General features: G+C 53.0%; 1 protein-coding gene across 10 annotated transcripts in view; it reads right to left on the bottom strand.

The window, feature by feature from the left end:
• Nucleotides 1-25,081, bottom strand: part of Znf185 (zinc finger protein 185 with LIM domain) — a 74,199-nt gene extending 49,118 nt beyond the window's left edge. For 2 of the 10 annotated variants that reach the window (XM_074063804.1, XM_074063802.1), the window contains exons 1-12: nt 24,904-25,081; nt 10,853-10,931; nt 10,576-10,699; nt 10,142-10,207; nt 8,731-8,769; nt 8,573-8,650; nt 7,911-8,000; nt 6,836-6,919; nt 5,779-5,862; nt 5,409-5,450; nt 3,873-3,956; nt 138-251 (exon numbers count right to left, since the gene is read on the bottom strand). In XM_074063804.1, the coding sequence (XP_073919905.1) occupies nt 138-251; nt 3,873-3,956; nt 5,409-5,450; nt 5,779-5,862; nt 6,836-6,919; nt 7,911-8,000; nt 8,573-8,650; nt 8,731-8,769; nt 10,142-10,207; nt 10,576-10,699; nt 10,853-10,886 (839 nt within the window). In that variant the 5' untranslated portion in view covers nt 10,887-10,931; nt 24,904-25,081. Of the gene's footprint in view, nt 1-137; nt 252-3,872; nt 3,957-5,408; nt 5,451-5,778; nt 5,863-6,835; nt 6,920-7,910; nt 8,001-8,572; nt 8,651-8,730; nt 8,770-10,141; nt 10,208-10,575; nt 10,700-10,852; nt 10,932-22,851; nt 23,430-24,676; nt 24,727-24,903 lie in introns of those variants that run through there. The other 8 variants (XM_074063800.1, XM_074063794.1, XM_074063795.1 and 5 more) reach the window with 7 other exon arrangements.
• Nucleotides 25,082-25,413: the final 332 nt, after the last annotated feature.

Consider the following 25,413-nt stretch of genomic DNA (forward strand, 5'->3'; position numbering starts at 1 on the left):
CAGGTGCTCATTTCATAATGATTGTGGAATGAAAGAATGAGCCAGGGACAGAGAACCCACAGTGGCAGAACTAGCCCCCCCAGGCCTCATCATTTGCACCCTGGCTCTCTGCCAGGACAGCAGCAGGGCCCCCATACCTCACGCCTTCAAGGTCTGGGGCCACCAGGCGGAGTCCTGCCCTGGGCGTCATGATCTGCAGGCGGACAATCTCCTCACCTCTGGAGCTGCAGGCCAAAGGAGAGACTGGAGAGCTGCAGGTGGAAAGAGTTTCCTGATCCCCCTCTGCGTTGGCATCCAAGGACATTCTCCCTCAGGCATCTCTGGCTAGTGCAGTGGACACCCAGACCCATCAACCTCCTCCTTTTGTTTTTGCTCTCAACTGCTCTTTGGCCTTGAGCCTTCGTGGTGCTGCATGTGAAGGAGCCCTTTATCAGTCTTCCACCTCAGTCTAAACTGAGGACTCTCTCAGCCACAGCAGTGGGCCTTCTGAGTAGAAATAAGACCACAGCTGGCGTGGCAATAGGAAGCCCAAAATGGACTTGAAGTGGAGATGGGGGATTGACACAATCAGGCTTTCCTTATGAAGACAGAGGGAAATTTGAGCACAGGTGCACTAGGGAGAAGGCCATGTGAAGACATAGGCAGAGACTGAAGGAGTGATACAGTCACAAGCCAAGGGGCAAGGCCAAGGCCAAGGCCAAGGACTGCCAGCAACAAAAGTTAAGAGAAAGACCTGGAACAGAATCCCCACAGCTTGCAGAAGCAATACGACCCTGGCAACACGCTGATCTCAGACTTCTGGCCTCCAGGACTGGGAGAAGGTAAAGTTTGGTTTCAAACCACCCAATTTCTGGTATCTTGTTACAGCAGCTCCAGCAAACAAACACAGGGGCCTTGCAGCCTCTTCTCCTCTTCAGCCCCACACCAATCCCATCACTTCCCTAGACCCTCAACCCCAGGGAGCTCTAGTCCAATTTGAAGTTTTCAGATGGGCTAAGAGCTTCTGGAGGCCAGGAACACTCTGGAAGGCTGCACACTCTTGAAGGCATTCCAACACAGAACCAGGAGTCTTCTGAAGCCCAAGCCTCAAAACTGCTTGATGAACATTCATTGTGGCCCCAGCCACCTGTAGGAATATGAGTGGCATTGAGCTTTGCCAAAGAATGCATGACTTGTTCTGTCAGAAGAGAAATGAGTTGGCTTCGAGGGGAGGGAGTGGCTTTTTTCACCTTCCTTTGCCGTATTTTCTCCAGATGCCAGTAGGCAGCAATATTGGTCTCTTCCTGCATTCAAAGAAGGGCCCTGCAGGTTGGCAAATCTATCAAAGACAGCATGCAATTGCCAGTGCCTAGGCATCGTGATCAGTATTTAAATACAGTATCCCACTTAGTATTTGAGATAGACTTGGGAGAGCAGCATTGCTGCTCTATTTTGCACACGAGGAAATCAAGGCACAGAGAAGTGAAGACACTTGTTCAAGGTCACACAGCCAATGTGAGGCAAAACAAGGTTATGTCCTGTGCCAGAAGCCATGCTCTTACTCACTGCTCCCCAGATACTCTGCTAGACAGCATGATGGGGTCACAGCCTAGGTCCAGGACCCAGGAGGCCCTGCTCTGATCTCATGAGACAGAGAACCAAAAAAAAAAAAAAAAAAAGCATGACCAGCACAGTGATGGTGGAAGCAGCTCAGTTTTCAGAGTGGGCAGAACTCATGAGGATGTGACCTTTGGACTGCAGCTAAGGCTGACAGGGCAGAGCAAGGGCTGGGGAGGACATAGCCATGGCATTCCCTTCCCCCACTCTGCTATAAACCTGCCTTGTCAGGACCCAGAATTTGGCTGAGTCACTGCTCCCCTCTGGTCGGGCTTTTCAGATGGCTAGGCAGACAGGAACTGGCCCAGTGCAGCACACGATCAGTGGAGTCAAAGAAGAATGCTCCTCAAATTAAGGACCAGCCAGTAGCTCATATGCAAGCAGTTGGAGTGGGTTTGAAATATTTTGTGACTGTAGAATTTGAGGGAGGACCTCTTCCAAGCATCAAGGTAAGCCTCCTATTGGGAGCTTGGGCCCATCTCCAGCTTTCCTGACCAGCTCCGATTACACTCTTATGATTAGGGGGACCTCCTTCCTTCTTGGTGGGGCTTCCCCATGTGCGACAGCTCTGGTGTCTAGAGCACTCCATAATCCAGCCCTGGCTCCATTTCCCAGGAAAGACAACTTTGCCTCTCAAATCCATAGTATAGCACAACTGAGTCTTCCACGTACAGTCTCTTACAAGGAATCTGAAACCATTCATCTCTTTTTTTAAGACGAAAAAGGAGAAATGAGAAGTGTATACTCTTAGAGGTTGACTTGTGTCCCTGAAAATCTATATGTTCAAATCCTGGCCCCCATGCCTCAGAATCCTATGTGAGTGCATTTGGAGATGGATTTTAGAGCAGAGTGAGGTCACTACAGTGACTTTAATCCAATGTAACTGGTATCCTCAGGAAGAAGAGGAGATTAGGACACAAGCACACATATAGGGAAGATCATGTGAGGACAACAAAGAACAAAATGGCCTTCAACAAGCCAAGGAGAGAGACCTTGGGAGAAACCAACTCTGCCCACATCTTGATCTTGGACTTCCAGTCTCCAGAGCTATGAGGAAACTTTCTGCTGTGTAGGCTGCCCAATCTGTAGCACTTGGCTATGTCAGCCTTAGTCCCATCAATCACCACGTGCACTAGATACTGCCTTGCAAAGAGCGCTGAAACTTTTCTTTTCAAGTCTTCTAAGGCCCTTACGGATGAACATTCTGATGAGAAGAGGCACACAGAAAGGGTCAAGGGGATGGGGGTCACATATGTACAAATGGTTGTGGAGCTCAAGTCGGGGGTTGGAATGGCATTTGGAGAGCTAGAACGGACACTAGGGGCACAGAGATGACACGTAGGGATAGACAATCTCCCTTTCTGGCATCAGGGGTTTTCCAGGATGCCATTGAGGTGCACACCTTAGAAGACCTGGGCTTGGACAAAGGCCAGGCAGGTGCTTTCAACAGCAGCAGCAACAGGACAGTGGTGCTCCCTGTAGAAGTTAGCCCATTCAGCACAAAGTAGGAGTACTGATTGCCCTTCTCTTGTCTCTCAAAGACAAGAGAGCATCATTATCTTCCTGGACACTCAGGGCTCAGAAATTAGGGCAAATCACAGCCCGCCTGGAGTGAGATCAGCAGTGCTCAGCCTGTCCCTGCCCTATCTCCCCACTGCCAGACCCTCCCTGGTTGTCAAGCTCAGCCATCTAGGCCAGTGGGAAACCACCTGACCGGCCCACAGGCCAGAGCCAGATCTTGGCACCCAGCTGGGCTCCTGGCTCCCAGAGGAGCTAGGCACACTCAACATGCACTTGATCTGAGTCGCCTGACACACTTTGATTCTGCCTCCATCCTCACTGGTAAAGAGGGCAGCTGTGAGCGGTGCTGGGGGCTGGAGGGCCTCCTTCCTAGGCAGGTTGAACTTATTCAGGTGTCCGTGAATAAGCTTAATAACAGCAGGCTACTGCTACAGAGGCTGGCCCTCTGAAACCATAAGGTTGGTACTTTTTCTTGGAGTATTGTGCCACTACGAGCTTCATCAATGCAAGGGTAAGGTGACACAGATAAGTACTAAACAGACAGGAGCCATGTGTTCTCTCCCAGGAGGCTGGACTGTTTTTCTCTTTTCAGCCCTGGGACATCTATCCAAATGAGCCCTTACTGATTTCTCACACCAGCCTGTCACTGGACACATGAGGACAGTGACCCTAAGGCTCAGCAGGGAGGTGGCATGACAGAGTGGCAGGCAGGCCTGGCAGCCACCACCTCCAGGCAGAGACAAGTGATTGATTACCTGCTCAAGCCAGGAGTGGGTCTTGCCAGATCAGGTGATACCTCGCTCCTCTCAGAAGGCCCGTCCTCATCCACCACCTCAACCCTGTGGGAAAGAGAAGAAGCGACACTTGCGGTCTTCTTGGCTTCCCTAGAGTTTAGTGGCCTTTGAAGGATGTGCTTTCAATGATAGCCAACTGGAGTGGCCATGAGGTGGCCTGGGCTGGGGGCCTCAGACACTCCAGCTCAGGATAAGGACAGCATACCAAGTTGAATAGTGTCCCCATAAAATTCATGTCTCCTGGAACTTGTGGCTCTGACCTCATCTGGAAATAGGGTCTTTGGAGATATAATCAGGGTTGGATGAGATCACACTGGATTAGGGTGGGACCTAGATCCAATGACTAATGTCCTTCTAAGACAAGGTAAATTTGGACACAGACACACAGAGCAAAGAAGGCCATGTGAAGACAGTAGTACCAAGGATTGTCAGCAACCACCAGAAATTTGGAGGGCCCTGGGAGGTTTTCTCCCTCAGCAACTCCAGAAGGAATCAATCCTACCAACACCTTGACTTCAGACTTCTACCCTCTATAGGTGGGAGACAGTCCATTTCTGGTGTTTTAAGTCACCCAGTTTGTGGTATTGTTACAGCAGCCACAGGAACTTAATACAGCTCGTAAGAACACACTATTGTCTCTGTGTCACTTCCTTTGTGCTGCCACTACCCCCTGCTCACTGTATCCAGTCACCCTTTCTGGTCATTTGACACAGCAAGCTACTCCTAGCTCTGGGCCTTTGCACTGGCTGGTCCCTCTGCTTGGAACACTTGGCATGCTGGCTCCTCCTTGATTTTCAGTCCTCAGCTTGTTATGCCACTTTATCTTTAAGGCCTTCCCTGTCCACCCAACAGAGGTCCCAGAGACTCAAATAACCAGAAATTTCTTCACCACCATCTCTCCAATATTTTCTTCTCCCAGAAGAAGGTGACTTGTCTCAAATAATGACACCCTTCCCTCACTCAGCTAGTGTGACCTGGCATCCTGATCATTCTCTCTTTAACTGTTTATCCTTATAGGACCCATCTCCAACGCCATGGTCGCATCCCAAGGAATTTCTCTTGAGGGCTCTGATCCTGTTCCTAGGTGAGAACAAGGGGCAGGACAAGAGGCAAAAGGACTCTTGCTGGGGTCAAGGAGGATGCTTCTTGATGCTTCCTGGCTGATGGAGAGAGGGAATGAGGGCACCTCCAAAGGCTAGCCAGCCAGGGACTCCCACTGATAAGCCTCTGGACCAGCCTCTGGGAGTGGAAAAGAGGTCAGGGGAACAACTCCTTTGTAACTTGGCTGCTTCTTTTGCTTCCCATCCCCCAGAGGGTCTTGGAAATGGTACAGCTCCATCTTGGGTCAGGGGCTTGGCCCCGTTAGCCATTGGCCTTTCACAACTCCCCCTGCTCAGAGACAGCAGGCCCCCTTCCCTTCTCTCTACACCCCTGATGACGGGAAGCCTTCTCCATGGCCATTAAGAGGTTCCCAAGGCTTCCCTTGATGATTTTTACCTTTTTGCAACAAATGGGGTCTGCAACTCCTGTGTAGGACTGCTGGAAAGAAAGCAGAAAGGCGACGAGTCAGGTAAGGCCTATGGACAGGTGACACCTTTCCACTCTATCCCAGAGGGGCCTGGGCCTCTCTCCTGTTCTCAGTACCTTGCCTGCCCTGTTGGGGGCAGTTAGTTTTCTAGAAAGTGCACCCAAGAATCTAAGAAGGTCCAGTTAGCAGGGCCCTTGGGGATATGCTCTCAACACACTCTTTCACCAGGTAAAGGAGAGGGGAACTGTCCCGGAACATGCAGCCAGTAGGTGGCCAAGCCAGGCTCAGGCTCAGAGCCCAGGTTCTTGCCCTACCAAGCCTCCTTAATGTGCAGCTCACCCAGTGCTCTTCTTGGCTGCCGACAAGACATAGGAGTGTTCTCGTGGGGCTGTCTTCCTCAACACACTGCTTGCAGCCTCTGACCTGGGGAAGAATGGGGTGAGGGCATCTGCTGGGTGGACACACTTTACCAGCTTAGCCTAGGATGTCCTCAGGATGACTCAGGACCACCCCTGGGAGGGGAGGGGCAAAGAGCCAGAGTAGCATCTGCTGCAAGGACTATTCACAGGAAAAGTAATTAGGGAACCAGGGAAGAACAGCCGTGTTTATCAGGCATGCAGTATGTGCCTAGCCCTGCCCTGGACACTGACATCCCCACATTGGCTCACTGATCTTCCCAACCCAGGCAAGTAGGTGCTAATACACTCCATGATTCACTAAGCCTGGGGGTACTCCAGTGACTTGCCCAAGAGCACACGCCTAACAGATAGCAGAGCAGGCACTGAAAGCAAGGCAGCTCCAAAGCTCCTAGTTCGTTTACTTGCACTACCCAAGCTTCAGGGCCCAAGCCCCAGTAGACTCTTCTCTTAGGATTGCCAATCTTCCAAGGCCACAGCAAGGGGACTTAGTCTCCTGAGCCACAGATGAGTTGGCAGATGTTGGCCCAGTGCTGGGCCTCAGTGTGTGGCAAAGGTTATTTGAAATTCCAGAGCCCACTCCTGCCTCCCAAGTGTACAGGACCCTGGCAGGACCCTGCACACTCAACACACACATAGAGGGCACTGTACAACTAGCCTCTCTCAGGTCCCCTATCCTACATGTTTTTGTCCAGTTTTCTCAGGACGCCTTCTAACAAGCTGATATAAAGTCCTGAAGAACCTACAAGTGAGGCTTTTCCATGGACTTGCATTCCTTCCCATAGAAGGTTCTTAAGAAAGTCCCCTGAGCTGGACTGCCACTGAGCGAGTGGTTCTGAGACTCTCAGAGTGACATCTATTTCCACACCCCACAATGCTGTGCATTTTTTCACCCCAAATGGTATAACTCTTTTCAGCACTCTGTGAAGACTCAGGCCCCAGCCCTGACCACAGAGATGCCCATGGGGGGGCATCCTTACCTCCGTTTCTGCTCATCTGAAGAGAAGGGCACTTCTTCTTCCTCAGCCCCTGAAGTGGAGCTGCGCCTGATGTTGTAGGGTGCCCTGGGGGAGGGGAAGAGGCAGTTAAGACTCTTCTCCCCCCCTTCCTCTTGCTCTCTGTCATAGGCTGCCATCCTCAGCAGCTTGGCTTCCAATATCACCAGCACACATTGGTATTATAGCCTTTGGGCCTTAGCTCATGCCACTTTCTCATCCTTGAGAGCCAGCACTCCTCCCTCTTGTTCCCTGTCCCTCAAGACCCAGTTCAAGCTTTTACTGCTTCCCTGGAATGACCTGCTATCTAATCCATGACACTGGATCATGGGCACAAAGGACAAGCAATATAAAGATGCAGGGCCCTTGGGAACTGCAGGTACAATCCACACCTCAGAGCAGATCCCTTTTCCCTGGGTGGGGACTTTTGAAAGGAACCTCAAGTGGGAGCTGCAGAGGTACTCCAATGTCAGAAGTAAGTCAGATTTAGGTACAAGATGCCCATACTGACAGGCTATCAGGGTCAGCGGTAACCTGAGGATCTTCAGGCTTGCAGCCCAGTCCAGCCCAGTCCAGCCCAGACTGCTAGCCTGAAGCCCAGAGGGGTACAAGGCCATGTTCAAGAAAACAGCCAGCCAGCAGCATCCGTATGGTCATCATTTCTCTAGACCTATGCACTCCTAGAAGCTTCCTGTAGTCCCACTTTGCCTTAGATCAAAAGTGCACTGTGGCCAGGCATGTCCCACATGCCTGTAATCCCAGACTCAGGAGGCTGAGGCAGGAGGATCAAGAGTTCAAGGCCAGCCTGAGCTACATGATGAGACCCTGTCTCAAACAAACAAACAAAAGACCCCCAAACAACAAAAGTACACTGTGCACAGCCATTCAATTTTCTGGGGCTTTGTCATTTTCTGGTAGGTACCAGGCCACAGCTGCAACTAGCGGGGGATATCAAGCCCATGGCTAGCTCTCCCGTCTCTTGCTCAGAGGCAAGTGTCCAGCTGCCTTCAGCAGGCCCAGTGTCTGGGCTTATTGTTTGGGTCTGGAATTGCATACTCACAGCTTCTTGTAATCCTCAGTGGTCATCTTGTAGCCAGAGGAGGAGGGGCGGGGAGGGCCAAAGTTAGTTGCTCCCATCACACCAGCAGCACTGGAGAGGCAAGAAGCTCCCATGTGCCCAATCCACAGGCCCTCTCCTGCCTTCAGATTTGCTCACATAACCCAGCAGTCATGTGACAGATGACCCAGAAGGCACTGGTAGCCATTCCTCTTTGCTGTCAGCCCTGCTAGACTCCTTGAGGAGGGCAGCCTCTCCTGCCACAGGCAGACCCATCTGAGCCTCAGGAGAACATCCTGGTGGGCTCCAGGCTGTGTCTTCTTCCTGTCCCGTCCCCTTGGCCTTCCCTTTCTGATGGAGCTCCAGTTCCAATTGATGCCAAAGGGCTTGGATAATATGTCACCTGAGCCTCCTAGGAAGACGGTGTACTAAAGCACACAGCTCAATGCCCTCAGCAAGTGCCAGGTGCCAGCTGCCAAGTCAGAGGGACTCTGGGCCCAGCCCCTCTAAGCCTCCTCTCTGCCTCTACCCCAGTGACCAGAGCCAGTCAGGACAACTCCCACCCCTCCCCCCTTGCAAAAGGCAAAACCCTTTCTCTGCCACAAATCTAGGCAAGGCTCTTACACCTTCTCACTGGTCAGCTGGCCAGCGCACCATAGACACACCTTTTTGGAGCTCCGTTGGTCTTGGGAAAGTGCTGCTGTGGCTGGGATGAGCTGTCTATGGGCTTGGTGAATACTCCCCTACAAGAGAGACCAGAAGATGCTGAGAGGTTGGGGCGGCATGGGCAAGGGGATACAGGCAGGGCTCTGCAGTCACTTACCGGATGATATAGCCAGTGGGAGCCCCTGTACTTGGAGGCCTGCCATGAGAAAAGGAAGTATGAAGTGAAGTGAGGCCTCACTGGAGGGCTCAGATCACCCTACTTCATCATGCTCCCAACTACATCAAAGAGGGATGGCTGGTGGGTGTTCCCGTGTAGCAGAAATGAGGGGAGCCAGTCACAAACACATTCTGAGCTTCAGTGCCCACTCTGCTCTACCTGTTTCCCTCAATCTCCCTCAGGAAGAGTGCCCATGGCTGATTCCTTCATAACCAGGCTCAACATGGCCCTGACTCATGGCAGGTGCACAGTGGCTGGAATGGTGGGGTCAGGTCTACGGGTAATTCAGAGCCCTAACATTCTTCATCCCCACAGACCCTGACTTTGACAGGGGACAGCCTCCCAGAGGCAGCCAAGTTGCAGGAACACTTGGGGTGATACCATTCCAGTCATGCAAACGTTTCTGACTGAAATACTGTGGACTGGGGGAGCTAAGACTGCCTTTGGATGGTCCTCAAACACATGCCAACCCTGTCCACCATACCTATCTCAGTTCACAACTTTCTCTTGGATTTATCTCTTTACTTGGGTTGTGCCTGTGTCTCTTGCAGGGATGTCAGGCCCCTGAAGAGAAGGTCTTGGTTTTGACCACTTCTGTAACCTCTGTTCCCAACATAGGATCTAGCAGTTAGTGGACATTGAGTCATTAGGGATGAAAAGCAAGACCGCAGTTACTGGGGCTTCCCTGTGGGCCTGCTGCTGCAATCACCTATCCACCACCTATGAAGCCCCCACACTGCACCCACTGCCAACTGCCAGCAGTTTGGAGTGAGGACAAAGCCTGTATTTCACAGTTGCCCTTCTCTTTCAGAAGGAGTTCCTCTAGACCCCCTGCTCTGGGTGTTATTAAGGAAGAGCCCTGCTATTCTGAACTTGGGAGACAGCTGGAGTAAACTCATAAGTCTCCCCTGGCATGCTGAGTGGCAAGTGCACTCGGCAATCAGGGCTAGCTACAGGAGCGAGTCACACTTGACTCCAAAGCTGCCCAAGAGCACTTCAGAGATGTCATCTGATTCTCGGAAGGGGCGATTAGAATCATGATCTTCATAATGGCAATTTCTGTCCTAATTGGCAGCTGGACCATGGAGGCCCAGCAGAGGAGTCAGCTGGTTCCACGGCCTGCCACACAAGGCCAGGATCCTCAGTACCTTTCCCAAGAGGGATTTCAGATGACTCACTGTGGATCTTCCATGTGCCTTCTCAGCTCAGGCTCCCTAAGTGTCCCCTGTGGAGTATCCACCATCCCTTCCGTCCCTTGTGGACTGTTCCCCCTCCCTGATGCAAGGCTGGCCCTTTGCTGCAGGAGAGTCCTTGAGGCCCACCTACAAGCCACCAGGGTACCACCTCTCACCTGGCCTTCGCGATCTCTCCAGCTGATGAAAAGGATGTGGCACGATTCCGGCATGAGGGCAGCTCTCTGTGGAAAAAGGGGTCCTGAAAGAGTGGCTCCCAAGCTCCCTGTCATCTGCTATCCTGTGGCCTCCATCTTAGAGGCTGCCTGCTGAGCCCCACCATTCCTGCATCACCTTCTCCTTCCTGACCTACGTCCATAGGTGCATGGGTCCTCACGTGGCCCAGCACCTGGGAGCTTTGCCACTCTGGGACTTTGTTCAGGCCTTGCCCTCAGCTGGACTACTCCATCCTCCCTAGCTGGCCTGTGGCCAGCCACATGACCTGACTGAGTTCTAAATGGTGGAAGCCCCTCACATCCCCAGGTATGGCTTGGGCCTCTGATTGCACACCCACACCCCGTCATTGCCTTCCATCCTGGCCTCTTGGACTTACATGGTGTGACCCTCCGATTCATCTTGCTTGGTGATCCAGCTCTTGTCACCCTTCAGTGTGGTTCGCACTTTCATCTGCTTGAGGACGTTATTGCGCTCCTCCTCACCTGGTGGCAGAGACTTCCCTGGCAGGGGCAAGACCAAGCAGCCTCAAAAAGAGCAATCCCAGCTCCAGCCCTCCCAATGTGCTGCTCTCCCTCTGCCGCCTGGGACACACCTGTGGCCCTGGGGTGGGGTATGCCTGGAATAAAGCAGGTACACACGGAGCCCAGGCTCACCTTTGGTGCTGCCTCCCAGAGCTGAGATACTCATAGTGCTTTCTCTGCAGGTTCCTTCTCAATTGATTCGGTGGGGCTCCTGGAGACAAAGGCAAGAACATGTTTGTCACTTCATGACTTTGTAATGGCTTGTGGGTCACTGCTATGGTTTGGATGTGGTTTGTTCCCCAAGGGTTCATGTGTTGGAAAGTTGGTACCCAGTGTGGCAATGTTAAGAGGCAGTGGGACCTTTAAGAGGTAAAGCTTAACTGAAGGTAATTAGATCATTGGGGCACATATGTAGGAAGGAAATGATGTAGTTCTTGTGGGACCCTGGTTAGTTCTCACGAGTGGTTTGTTATCAAAGAGTGCGCTGGACCCTGGTCTTTCTCTCGCTTCCCATCTCACCATGTGAGCTCTCCTTCTCACAGGCTATCCTGCCACTGTGATGCCATCAGCCATGAGGTCCTCCTCACCAGAGCCAAGCTGATGCCAGCACCATACCCTTGAGTCTTCAGAACTGTGAACTAAATAAATATCTTTTCTTTATAAAGTTCTCAGTCTCAGGTATTTCATTATAGAAATAGAAAGCAGGCTAACATAATCACCATGTGGTCTCTAGCACAACAAGATCATCCAGAGTTTCCTTTAGGCATTGGGGGTGGCAAAAGTTGTGGGCTCCTGAGTGTAAGACAAAGACCAGGGAATAAACAATCACTGAACCTACCACTGCTGAAATGGCATAACCCACCTGTCTGCCCAGGGCTATTCAACTGGGGAACATGGAGCTCTCGGGTTGGGAGAGACTGCCTGTTCAAGTCAATCACTGATAAGGGCAGACCATGAACCCTGCTAGAGCATACTAATGAACTCTGGCCCCAGGGAATATGGGGAAGAGAGCTGGCAGCAAAGGAGCCTCCATAGTGTCAAAGAGACTGGTATGAGGTTCAGCCAGCATTGATGGATTCAGAGGGTGAGACTGGAGCACATCTTAAGCAGAACACCTTCAGGGCAAGCAGGTGGCCTGAAGGGAAGGCAAGGCCTTAGGGCTAAACCATCTTTCTTACCCCTTAGTAGCTATCTGATGGACCTTTCAGGATTGCTGTGAGGACAGGAAAGGTCACTGGGCAGTTGGACAGAGATCAAGGAGCAGTGAATCTCGACTTGTCTTTGTTGGGAAAGGGACAGTTGGTGGTCTCCAATCAGTGCAGGATGGTATAGGGGTATGCAGTCCTGTCTGGTTTGGGGTTGGCTTCACCTCCTGTGAGGAAAGCCTAGGAACCCACTGCTAACTCCTAGTGGCCCTTAGGATCAGATGAGGCTGAAGATCTGGTCAGAGTCCACATGTGCCTTATGCTCTGCTCTCTCTCCTTGCCTCCTCTCTGACCTGCAAGAGGGGCTGTGAAGGGTGGGCCATGCTGGTCTCAGAAGCCTTCACAGCACCAAGAGGGCTGTTCACCTGCTCTCCAGGCTGGGAGTGGCTCAGAGCTGCAGGAAGACCAGAAGTCTAGGTTGCGGGTCTGGTTGCAGCCCTGAGTGGCCACAGCTGGCATCCTGGGCCAAAAGAGAGGGCCTGGGACGTTTAGGGGTGTTGGAAGGATGGGAAATGGGGCCCTAGCTAGGCTGGCACAGTTCTGAGGTAGAGCAGCCTTTCTATCTAGGGTCTGCCACTCTCTGGGCCCCTCCAGGGCTAGGCTGTGACCTGCTTGCTACTGCTGCCAGCTGGCAAGGCCTTGGCATGTTTCCATGGAAGTCAGGGGCACACAAAAAAGGGGTAGGGCAGGGGGCCAAGACTAAACCAAATAAGCCACGTCAGCAAGAGCTGGCTCTCCCATAAACTGCACAAAACGAGCAGTCCAGGCAGCCTGAGCCTGCTGCGTGCCAGGAATGGTACCTCATCATGAAAGATGGAAGCCCCATGTGCCCAATCCCTGCAATGAAGCTGCCACATCAGAGTCCATTGAGTGGCCCTCATTAGACAGGTGATCTTATGACTATATAGGTCCAAGTGTCTCTACCCTGGCAGCCAGTGGAGTGGCCCCACAGACCAGAGCACACAGATAACAGTCAGCGCCTGTGGGCAAGCGTATGCAGCTTGAGATCTTGGCCCCTTGGTCTACTGATGCTACTGACTGTGAGACCTTGGGAGAGTCTCTTACCTTCTCTGGGCCTCAGCTCCTCACCTGCAAGAGACTCTTACAGTAGTAGGACCAAGTAGGGTCTTTAGGTCCTTCTAGCCTTGCTAAGACATACTTGCTGGTATAGCTTATTTTCTACAGGGCACCTCAAGGACACACTCCTCCTTTTCAGGACTTCGGAGACTACGGGCACTGGTTTCCACACATGAACTTGGAAAGCAGGTGAAGGTAATCCACAGTGCTGGGAGCCCAGGTCCAACACTAGGTAAAGGAACTCATGTTATACCTTGGTAAACCAATGGCTATGTTGCCTCGAAGTTTACTGTCAAATAAGAACCAAATAAGCCACTTCTCAAATCAGGACAGATTCATACATGTGCAGAATGACAGGAGAGAGAGGTCACTGGCAACTCCCAGGCCAAAGGGGTAGGGACACATGCCAGATAAAAATCTGGTCTGGTGTTTTTGCTCCTTTCCCTCAGGCCTAGATGTATCTCAGTAGTCCAAGTTCTTTTTGGACGGGATAATAACTGTGAAAGAGTCAGAAAGATCACTGCCAAAGTAGAATTAAGAATAGGGCAGCTCTTTAGAACAAGGAACCTTTAAAGTGATGAGTCTCAGCCAGGTGGATTGACAAATGGGGTTTGCATTTATATCCCAGCCAGAGAACTGGCATCTCCTGCTTTGCACACTCTCCCCAACCAGCCCCCAGCCTTGGTTTAGGCCAGGATCACTTTTGACCTCCCAGGTCCTCCTGCCTTCATCTGCGCCTCCCTTCCAGCAGCACTCACTGCCCCTTAACCCCGCTTGTCCATATCAGCCCACACTTCTCTGGTCCCCAGTGTTTCTAAGATTGGGGACAAGGCAGCCCCTGTACTACTCTCTTCACCTGGTCTCTTTTCTCACCAACCTCCCTCAATACCAACACTGTGCTCCAAGCAGACCATGTATAGGGCCCCTGGATGGTGGTCCTGTCAAAAGAATCCCTATGCCTTTTTGTATACTGGCCTCCCCGCCTGGAATACCCTCCTAGGTCCTTCTGCCTCTCCCTCATGGCTTAGTCTGTCTAGCCACCCCTGTTCCTTCTGGACACTCCCATCCCTTAAGTCCAACAGCCAGGAACAGACCTGAGTATCTTTTTGATTACTGACCAAATTCTTCCAGAAAAGAAGCTCCCAGAAGCCTCATGAAGGACAGGGCTCAGGCACCCCTCTCACTCTAGCCCAGCCTATCCCACAGTTGCTGGGGAGTAATGGCCTGCACTGACCACTTGTCCTCCAACCCAGATCTCCCCTTAGACCCACCATCCTCTCCCCCTTGTCTGGCTTTTCACAGAGAGCAGGGAAAAGTGGCCCTCCACTCAGTGGCAGCAGGGAATGGCCTTGCCATAACTATGAGCAGCTTTGGAAGATAGATGGTTCGCCACTCAGGAGCAGAGCTCCCGGGCTGCTTGCAAGTGCTGGAAGGTGAACTGGGGCATCTTTTGGGAGGACAAGTCTCTGTAGTTAACAAAAGCTGAAAGGGTAGGCTATGGATTCAGGAGCTTCCCCTGGGCAGTCTAGTCTGCATGGAAGGAAGAGGAAGAGACTGCATGAGTTGAACAGAAGGGGTCATCACAGTGTTGAGTATGATGGTGAAAACTGAGCAATAATCTAAGAGCCAAACAGTCATATTAAACATGGTCCATCCAATCAAACACAAACTGTGCAATTATTTCAAATTGTATATACATATCTGTAGTATTTAACATGCCTTCCTATATAGTCAGCAGGTTCCACATCTACAGAGTCAACCAACCTCAGATCAGAAATACTGAACGAGAAGTATCTGTACTGAGCACGTACAGACTTTTTTCTTGTCAATATTCCCTAAACAACATAGTATAATGACTATCTATATGGCAACACCATTGCGTTATAGAAATCTAGAGATAATTTAAAGTATGTGACAGGATGTTATGTAGAGTTCACAAGCACAGCACGATTTTATACAAGGGATCTGAGCATCTGCAGACTTTAATGCAGGTATGTTGTAGCCTGATTCACACCAAGGTAGCAGCAACAGCAGCAGCAGCAGAAACACCACTGGAAGAAGGAAGGCTTCTTTGCTCAAACATGCAAGGGCCACACTAGGACAGATGTTTGGCCAAATTGGACAAGAGGCCTGCTAAAAGCTCCTCTCCCTCTTTGAGGAGGGAAGAATCACTGACCAAGTTGGGAGGATGCCTCCCTCCGCCCACACACTCAGGGCAGGCTCCCCAGCCCTTGGTAAGTCAGCCAAGGATACAAAGACAACTCCTGCAGTGAGGCTTATGTCCAGGAAGAATAAAGAATATGGCACCTAGACTGATTATTGTCCACGTGTGGGCATGTTGCTCAATACAGTCCTGGATGCTGACTTCTGTTCTCATCTACAGGAGGGAAGGAGAAAGGCGCATGGTCCCAGGGGAACCGAGCAGCATGGATGGGCATGGAAAGTGAATACTCATGGCCCGACAGCTGGTGCCCCACCACCTGCTCTCCCAGCCCTTTTCGTGCAGAAATTAGCAGATGTGGGTTCAGACAGCCTTGGGAAAAGCCTCCAGTCTCCCTCAAGCCTCTCCACCCTCCCCAGGCTGTACCCAGTTCTAAGCCATACTGCAAGAAGACCTGCCACTAGGCCAGGTGGGACCCTGAGAAGTGCTAACAAAGCTGGCCTCCGTCAGAGTGCATCCCGTGAGCCAGGCCAGCACCCTGCACACCCAGTACAGGGATCAGGCACTGACCAGCCGGTAATACACCTGCAATCCCACAGGCAGTAAGTTTATCTTCATCCTCACTTCACCATGACCAAACGAACTCAGGAAGGGTCACTGGCTGACTAGGGGCAACATTCCCAAGGATCTGAGCCCTGAACTATACAGAAGCCCTGCTAACCCCATGCACAAGGGCATCAAATGCTCCTGGGGAAAGGGACAAGATCCAGGTGACCCAGGCACACCCACTGCTAGCCACCTCTACTGCTTCTTCCAAAACCAGGCACTGGGGTTAGCCACACCAGCCTGACTGTACCCTTCAGTCTAGCCCAACTGCTGAGGCCTCCCCGAATGTTATTCCAAAAACCCACCCTCCCCAGCTTTTCTCAGACTTGTGCCTGAGATCCAAGAGTCAGAAAGTTCGAGGACAAACAGAAACTGGTGGGACTGGGATCTTGCGCTTTCTCACTCACCCCATGTCCAGCTGCCTACCCAGGCCTTCGTTCTAGGAACTTGAGCCATCCTGGTCCAGAGGTGGCCTAGCCTGAGAGCAAACACAGGCTGTGACCTCTGCTCACGTCTCTGCTCCTCTTCCCTAAGTAGCTTCATGCGGCTGAGATGTCCCAGTCTCTGAGCCTACGTCTCCTCACCCGTAAAGTAGTGTGCAGAGCCACCAAGCCTATGGACGGGCTCATTGGGCACCTGTCTGGGATTCATCATCTTTTGGCATGAGTACCTTAAGGCTGGTGGGCATCCTCATCTCCAAATGGTCCACATCAGCACATTTGTACTCAGGCCAGCCATTCTGTGGAACTTTCAGTATCACAGCCCCATTTCTACCTTGATTGGGAGAAGATTTCTGTTCTCTGGGAACTGTCATGTCAGTCTGCTTGGGGCCTCATATGGGCCACCAAAGGAACAGCCAGCTTCCCTGATACCTTCCACATCAGTATCCCTCACAACCCACATCTGAAACCCCAATAGTTGTGGCTCTACTATACAGCACCCTTCTCTGTGCTCTACCCTGCAGATGTCTCTTGGGGAAGACAGGCTGAGAGGTGGCAAAAAGAGCAACCAGAGGAATTGTCTCTGGCAGGACTAGGTGAGGGAGATGGCGGTGAGTCCTCCCTGAATTCGCATGACCTCATAATGTCAATGGGCACACTCCCTTATCCACCTTCCTCCCTGCTACTGCAGCTTCTCAAGGCTGACCAGCGGCCTCCTGGGGCAGGGGCCCTCACTGTGATTGGACAGAGAGAAGCAAGGAGCCAATGTGGCAACTGCAAGGGGCCTGTTTCCCCATCCACAACAAGCCTTGTGTCATCAGAGGCCACCAGAGTGGAGTCAGAGCAAGAGCACATGCACTGATGCACCCAGGAGCTAATGCATGAAGAATGGCACGTGCTAGAGGGAGCCATGCTGGGAAGTCAGCAGACAGTGACACATGCTTGGTTGGTGTGTGAGGATGCAGAGATGGAAACAGATAAGGCAATCCTGTCAAGTACTCCGCCTCCAAAACTCACTTTCCCTGGCTCAGGGACACAGACAGCCCCGCTCTTAATCACACTGCACTAAACATGGAAGGAAGAGGAAAGAGGGAGAGAAGGAAAGTGTGTCCAGGGAGAGAGTTCAAGTACCCTGCCTGAGGGGCCAGCTTCCTTCTGCCCAAGCCCAGGCCTCTTCTCTCCAGACTGAGTGGGACTCCAGGGGAGATGGGCATGGAGGGACACTTGTCCTAGTCACCCTGCTGGGCCCTGGGTGACACCCCATCCCGGAACCCTCACTCTGGTTCCATTGCCATCCCTACACCAGCCCACCCCAGGATGAAGAGCCCCTTCCTTCCTGGGCTCCCCGTCACCCTGGGATGGGGTGGCCTCTTGCAGAGAGTTGGAGTAAACACTGAGGGAGGGAGAAGGCAGCCAGCCCTCGGTCCTGCTGAGCCCCCCCAGGACCTAGGGCCCAGGGCAAGGGCTCTCTGTGACAGAGGTTGGGTGAGAGTAGGAAGCAGACTGAGCCTTCTCCCAGCCTGGGCCAGAGGGGAACAGAACTGTGCAGAGAGTGGTACCCAGATGCCAGGCTTCCTAGGGAACTGCGGGGAAGGAGGAGCCAAGCACCTTTAGCACTGCCTTCCAAGAGCACCAAACAGCTGCTCATATGTACAATATGTAGCCAAGGGGCATGGGCGTTGGGGCTTGTCTGAATGCTTGGGTACTGGGCTCCATTTTCAAGCAAGTGTGGGCACACCATAGGCAGAGATGTGAGAGGAAGAACTGCACACCTGAGAGCTGAGAAGAATCCCAGCTCCACTTACCCAAGTATGTGACCCTTCTGCAAGGTAGGGCCCAATCCCTGGTTTGTCCAGTCCATGGGCCCCCCAGGGGTGTCCGACTCACAGAGATTATACCACAGATCAGTCTTTTGGTACCAGAGTCCACAGTTTAGCTCTGAGTGAATCCCTGAGGTATGAGCCAAGAGTTGACATGAGGAAGCAGCAGGGCAGGACAAGAGCATACATCCCAGTGGCCAAATGTAGATGTGGCAAGTAACATCTGGATGACTCCATCAAGACTTCAGCGGCTCAGTGCAGGATCTGTGGCTGCACTGACATCAGGCCGTTTTTAGGAAAGTTCTGCCTGCAGAGCTGTGGCTTTGGGGCAAAGGTGTTGCCTGCTCTGACAGAGGCAGAGACCCAGAATATGGCTGGGGACAAGCCATTAGGACTCCTCCTTCCCTTCAGTGCTCCCATCTGGTCATGAGGGCAGCACCAAAGTGATGCTAAGTCCCTTGTCTCCCTGGAATTTGTTCCTAGAGATGGATGGACATAATCCATGCTGATCCCTCAGCTGGGCACTGCCAAGGATCTCCTAGAATATAGCTGGTCTGTTAGAAGGAGAATGCATTTGCATCCTAGCTCTGCCACCCTGAGCAAATCCTTTCTTCCCATCCCATTGGGCCTCGGTTCCCCACCATTCGACAAAGGGTGTAGGAAGACAAAATCTGCAAGAGAGACCCTAGAGATATATATCTATCCCCTCTGGCCCTCCTACAAGGGCCCAACCTTGAGGCTCCAGGCTGCCTGAGCCCCACAGCCCAGCCAGCCCAGGTAGCTCCCCAGCCGAAGTCCCTCCAACCCTCTCATCTCTCCCAACTCAACCTGTGCCAGCAAGAGTGGGGATGGACTTAGGGAATCTCTGTTCTCAAAATGCTCCTGAGACCCTGCACCTAGCCATCTGCTCATCACCCAGGCCCAGGACCGATGGAGGCGGGGTAGGTGGAGTCAAAGATCCAGCATAGTAAGGAGAGCCTTGGCTGCAGCAGGAAGTGCAAGGCGTTCCTCTTAATGGGCTGGGAAAGACACTGGGGCCTCGGTTCAGGCCACGGATGCAATGTGAGGGGGATGAGGATGTTAAAAGTCAGGGAGCATGACCACCTACCCACACACACTTAGGTGTTCTTGTCCAGTGCTTTCTTAAGGAATGCAGTTGACCCACTGAGTTTGGACTCAGGCTGACCTAAGCCAGCACTCAAGCAGCCAGCCCGATTCTCTGGGCCAAAAGGGCAGGCACGAAGAAATGTCCCATTTTGTGAGGCAAGCCTTCTGGGGCAGGGTCTTGTGAATGAGGGCATTCTGATTGCCAGTATCTTGCACTGGAGTCTCTGCGGCAGTAAGCAAACAGGTTGCTTTCCTCCTGGAAGGGCACAGAAGAAACACCAACACCACTGCGCTGCTCCAGGGGATGCTGAGATCTAGAGGGTCTTCACAGCAGGGCAGGCAGAAGGGGCCCTTCAAAAGTGATTTAGAGAGTTTGAGCAGAGCTAGGCCCAACAGAGCAATGGCTGAGCAGCTGGATCATGTCTAAGCCTCCCAGTCTGCTGCTTAGCACGTAGCTCCCAGGAGCCTCAGGCTTGGCCCCTCATGCAGGAGCTCGAGACCTGCCTGTGACGCTCCAGTCCCTGGGGCTCCTGCCTACAGGCCAACAAGGCAGCAGGAAGGAGGCTCACCAAGTGGAAAAAAGAGCTGGAAGAGTTGCTGAAGGAAAAATGTAATATGGAAAAAGAACACTTGAGGGGTGGTATTTGTAAATGTGCTTTACAGGTAAATGACTTCTGCATGACAGTCTGGAATTTCACCTCCCGCCATCCCACCCAAACACCCCAGATCCTAGACTTCTCGGCGTCTGTGCTGGAGGGACCCTGAGAGGAAGAGGCCTGAGGCAGGCCAGCTCCTTCCCCCTGAGGGGGAAAGGCAGCCAGGGCCACCTGCCACTCCTGGGACCTGGGATTCTTTCTGGCTTTTCTGCATTTTGCAACTCTCAGCAAGCTAGATACAAGCAATTTCTTGGGGGAGACTTGGTCATTTCAGAGGTGGCTTGGCCTCAAGAGCCAGCAAGGGCTGCTGGAAAGAGTCCTCTGAGGTGTCTCTGTGGAGGGGTCTGGGGAAGGCCAACATGCTGGGGACAGTAAGGCCCATAAGCCCCTTTACGCCAAACAGGACTCCTGCCCAAAGCTCCCTAGGTGAGCTATTCCCATTGCTGCCAGGGCTTCATTCACCAGCTGTACCATGAGAAATGATCCGAGGCGCTCTGGGGCTCCTGCAGGCCCTGGCTGCCTCTGCACCCTGTAACCAACTTGTTTCTGCAACGTGGGAACTAAGGTTTCAAGCCAGTCCTGGTCATACAGACAAGACAGCCAATGGGGTCCAAAAGGGCTCAAGGAATCATGAAGCCCACCCCCACCTCAACTCACTCTCTCTTCCTCCTACTCTGCTGCTGCCACCTGCTCAGCCTTTGCTGGAGCAGGGCTGGTGTTGAAAGTTACCCCCATTTACTCTGACTTAACGTTGGCCAAAGCTAGCTGCTTTTGTCCTGTTTACAGGTGATCAATAGTGAGGATCAAAAGGAAAAAAACTACCCAAAGGCCCCTCTGAAATCTCACCATGCAGCCCAGAGACAGGGCCGCAGGCTCCTCCCCTGCCAGGCCCTCCTTACCTTCTCTCTTTCCTGTCCAGCTCAGACTCAGAGTCCCCTTAGTTCCCCCCTTCCCTCTATCAAGTCCCCCACTTTTGGATAAGAAGACAGAAGCCCACATTTTCCATTCTGCAACAAGCATTTATGGAAAGTTAGCAGCCAGGCTGGGTGCTGGGGAGAGCTGGGGAGACAGACAGGAGCCAGAGGAGGGGAGACCGGCCCTGCAGGCCCTGCCAGAGTGCTGCATTTCCCAAGGAGGCGCCCTTGGCTCAGGTCCTAAAGTATGAAAGAATGAGTAGGAGGTCACGCGGGCAGAAATGGTGAAGCCAGTCCTGCTTTTCAGTTTTTGTTGTGGTTTTCTTTTCCAGTCTAAACCAAGCAGTGCCTGATGTAAGCATTTTCCGAAGGGATCCCCTTCCTGTGACTGGAATCCTTGTGCCTGCTCTCTCCATAGCAACCTCTGCCACATCAAGCTCTGGGAAACTGACCTAGTCATCAGAAATTAGTGTGCTGAGCCAAGGATCACAGGGACCAGACCAGGGTGCTGGACCCAGAGACCTGCTCACAAGGCCAGGGACCACCAGCAGCCACCACAAGCAACTTGGGGCCTGCCCACCACTGGCGCAGGGACCACCAGGTCTTCTCTGAGCCCAATGCGTGGCTTCAGAGGTCCACAGCCTCCTCTGGCCACCAGCAGTAACCACAAGGCAGCTCTGCAGGAAAGAGACGATACAGCAGGTGTTGAGTGGCTGAGGAACTTCCCACCTTCTGCTCTAGGCAGTCCCTCCCCAGTTCCCAGACAGTGTTCCTGAAAGTGGCCTCTGGGTCCTTCCAGAAGCCAAATCCCTGGGACATTTGCTTAAACTGCAGATTCCTTCCTGCCTCCCCACCTCCAAGTCTGACTCTGCAACATTAGCCCTGGAGAATGACACGCATAGAGCCTCCTGTCCTTTCATTTTCCAGTCTCTTCTCCACCCAGACCTGCCCCTCCCACTTCCCTGTCCGCACCCTCTCAGTTCCCAGGCAGCCCAGCAGTGAAAGTGAGCAGAAAACGCCTGCCAAATGCTTCAATGTGTATCTGTGGGAAGAGCTAATCTGGCTCTGTTCCAAATCCTCAGATGGGACCTGAGCAAGGTCCCCTCTGTGCCTCAGTTTCCCTTTGAGAAAAATGAACTGACACCAATCTTGCCCACCTCCTGATCCCTCCGTAGCCACAATCAGAGGAGAGGGAACATGTCAGCAGTGGGAAGGTTCCAAGGGTTCTCTGCACTATTCTTACAACTTCTTTGTGAGTTTTCCATTAATTCAAAATAAGGAGGATAAAGACAAAAAGTGAAAACCAATAAAGAAAAGCACAGAAGACTTTAGTAGACAGAGGAAGTCCACAATCCAATGGACTGTGAGTTGAAACCATACACGTCACCAGTGACTAGCAGTGATATTTTAAAGTTATCCTCAGGTGGGGGGCCCACATCCTGGTTAGCTTCTTTCTCACCCCCACCTCACCCTTTGCTTGGAGAAATGCACTGTGGTCCTGGCTCAGCCCCTCTACCTGACAGAGCCCCACTTTGGTGCCAGGCACCCAGCTGCCTGAGCAAAAGTGAGAAAACTGAGGCCTCCAGAGATTACGTGGCACACTCAGGTTTGCACAACTAGACGGTGGCTGAGCTGAAGCTTGAAATCAGTGTGACCTCTGGACCATTCTATTAATCGCTGGACTGTAAAGATTCTGTCCTATTAGGTGCAAGATTCTGGACATCCCCCTTCTCTCCTGCCAACCACCAGATCTCTGTGGGCACAGGGAGGACTAATGCAAAAGCTCTGGCCCAGTCCCAACCACAGGGGCCTAAAGGATTGGGGTGCCACATGAGATGTCAGAGCCCTAGAAAGCAGCCTTTCTCTTCCATGGCACTGGTCCTGCCCCATACCACTAGGGGACTGGCAGAGAACGTGGCCTCAGGGCTCAACAATCAGGAGGCAAACTTGTGTTACATGTGACCTGGCACCTTATAGCCTATGGCTTGAAGCAACGTTCAGACTAAAGGAATCAGCCACCTGTGGAGGCCTGAATGGGGAAGGAGAAGGGCAGGCTCAGCTTCCAGAATGCATTGAGCCAGAATTGGGGGTGTTTTCTTGGCATGCAACTGAAGAACAATTGAGGGAACAGGCGCTGATACCTACCTTGGCCAGGCCCCAGACTCAGTGCTGTGGGCCCAGAGTCCCTGCCCTGCAAGATCTCAGGAGACTGTGGGGGCACTGGGAAGAAAGGCAGGACCACAAAGCAGTTAGAGGCAGGCTGAAGTAAGGCTTGGCTGCCCTGGGACCACTGCCTTCAAGTCCATTACCATTCAGATGGCAGCTCCTTACTAAGTAGCCTGTCTCCCGTGGGGATAATTTCTCTTCCAGATCCCATTGCCTGTCTCTCAGTGGATGGAGGCTCAGGAAAATTGGCTTTGGTCTTTCATGAGTAGGGAAGGCTAGTCTCAAGCACCCTCAAAGTTCGTGTAGCCTTGACCTCTGGCTGCTGAGCTCCCAGTCCTGCTTACCAGCTCCCCTTCTCCAGGAAGTCTTCTCTGGTCTTTCTAGCTAGGACTGCTTCCCTACTCCAGGCATAGGGAGCCCCTAATGCTTTTATGCCTCTCAGAGCTGCAGCACCCTATGTGGTCATGAGCCACCTCTGTCACTGACTCATGAGTATCCAGAGGATAAAAATGAACAGATTTTGAGCACCTGCTGCGTGTCTAGCCCTGCACTGGATGCCTTAAGCCAGCCAGGGCAGGGAATTGATGAGATGACTCTGCTCCTTCCTATCCTTGAGTGGCCTGAGGGGGAGGGGGAGGGGGGAGGGAAGTGGAGAGGGGAATAGCACCAACAGGAAGGCCCTCCAGAAAGCTGCCTCTGGTCTGTCCACCTGTGCCCTGGCCACTTGCTGGCCTCCGATTAGGCCCTGCCCTTTCAGATGAGGCAGTTGAGGACATGGGAAGGTAGGACTTCCCCAGCCTGTTCTGCAGATCTGCATGAGCTTGGGTGGGAGTGGGAACAGATCTAGGACTCTCTAACCCAAAGCCTCACTCCACTATTCATACCTATCAGCCTGTGGGACCCTATTTCCCGCCCCCAGCCAGGAGGCACCACCAGAAGTCCAAAGGGCCATGAGACTCAGGCAAGACTACGACCAGGTGTCAGAGCCTCAGCCACTGCTGGATAGAGTGGAAGAATCAGTCAATCAGTCTCTCTCTCTCTCTCTCCCTCCTTCCCTCTGTACCCTACACCCTGTGCCAATGCCAAATTCTAAGATGCTGCTGCCATCACCTTCCACAATGTCAAGGCTAAGTGCAAATGGCTCACAGAGAACACAACTCCTACCACATCTCAGAGGTTCCAAAGCCTGGCACACACCCACCACTACCTCCCTGGTGGGAGGTGGCCTAGCAATGTTACCCCTTGGACCAATGGACCTGCTCAGGTGCCCTCAGCTTCAAAATAGCAGAGCAGACAGGAGGGCCTGAACTCTCAGACTTTCTCTGAAGCAAAGCATCACCCTGCATTTCCAAAGAGGACAAGGAAGGCTCTTGGGTCCCCCAACCCCCATCAAAAGCAATCCAGCCACAGAGCTTCTGTGCTGCAGATCTTGTTGATAGCACCACAAGCGACACTTGATGCTGCCTGCGCCTTCGGTCTGAGCATGAGCAGCTCCCTTCCAGGCTGCACTCCGTGAGAGCGTCCAACGCCCAGCACATGTCCATCAAAACCACCATCAAGCCCCTTGCCCTGGGCTTTAGGCCAGTGAGGGGTTCCCCCCACCCCCACCCCCACCCGGGCGAACCAGCCTCTGGAGATCAGTTTTGTCATCTATAAAATGGACTCAGGGATGTGAGAGTCCCTGATTCTTGCAGCAATCAACTCTTGAATCACCCTGCCCCTCCCCCGTCATTCACTAGCAGTCAAAGGGTCTCATCCAGAAACGGTGAGAGCAGAGGAACCAGAACAGCGAGGGGCCACTTGCCTTAGTAGGGCACAGCGGACTCCTCCGACTCTTCAGTCTCATCACTAGCACTGAAAAACAAAATCGTGCATACTTCCTCCCTGAAGGGAACCCCAGGAAGGATGCTTGGAGGAGTAAGGATTACAGAAGGGAAACTGAGGCTCTGACTTGTCTCTAGCAGGGCACGGGCCGGGTGCCCCTCTCTGCCTCCCCGTCGTGCACGTCCGACGGCGACTCGACAGCCCTACCTGGCACAGGTGCCCGGCTCGTGGGGCGGGCGGAGGGTCGGGCAGGCTCCCTCGAGTGGGTAGTGCCCGACCGGACCGGACCGGACCGCGTCGGCGGTCGCGGGGCGCGGGGCGCGGGGCGCAGCGGGGAGCGCGCAGGGTAGGAGAGGAGGCACCAACTGGGCTCCGCCCGCAGGAGAACAAACAGGTTTTCTCCGGCTATCCGGAGCCTCGCCCCTCGCCCCTCCCCTCGGCCAGCCCCCTTCCTCTGCCCTCTCCTGGGGTAGGTAGATGCGCCTGGCACATTCCGCACATTCTCCCGCCAGTGTCCTCCGCCCGCCCGCCCCTTCCCGGCCCCTCCTCCCGCGGGGCTGCTGGAGAAATCAAGGCCCGGGCTCCCCTCGCCGAGCCTGGAGCGAGCTTCAGAAGGCTTTGCCGCGTGGAAAACTTCCAGGCAAATTCCTCCGGGCTCGCGATCCCTGAACCTGGAGCCCTCCACCACATGAAGGGCCCCCGCTGCCTAGTGGCGCC

This window comes from Castor canadensis, chromosome X (genome assembly GCF_047511655.1).
Source record: "Castor canadensis chromosome X, mCasCan1.hap1v2, whole genome shotgun sequence".
NCBI lineage: Eukaryota > Metazoa > Chordata > Mammalia > Rodentia > Castoridae > Castor > Castor canadensis.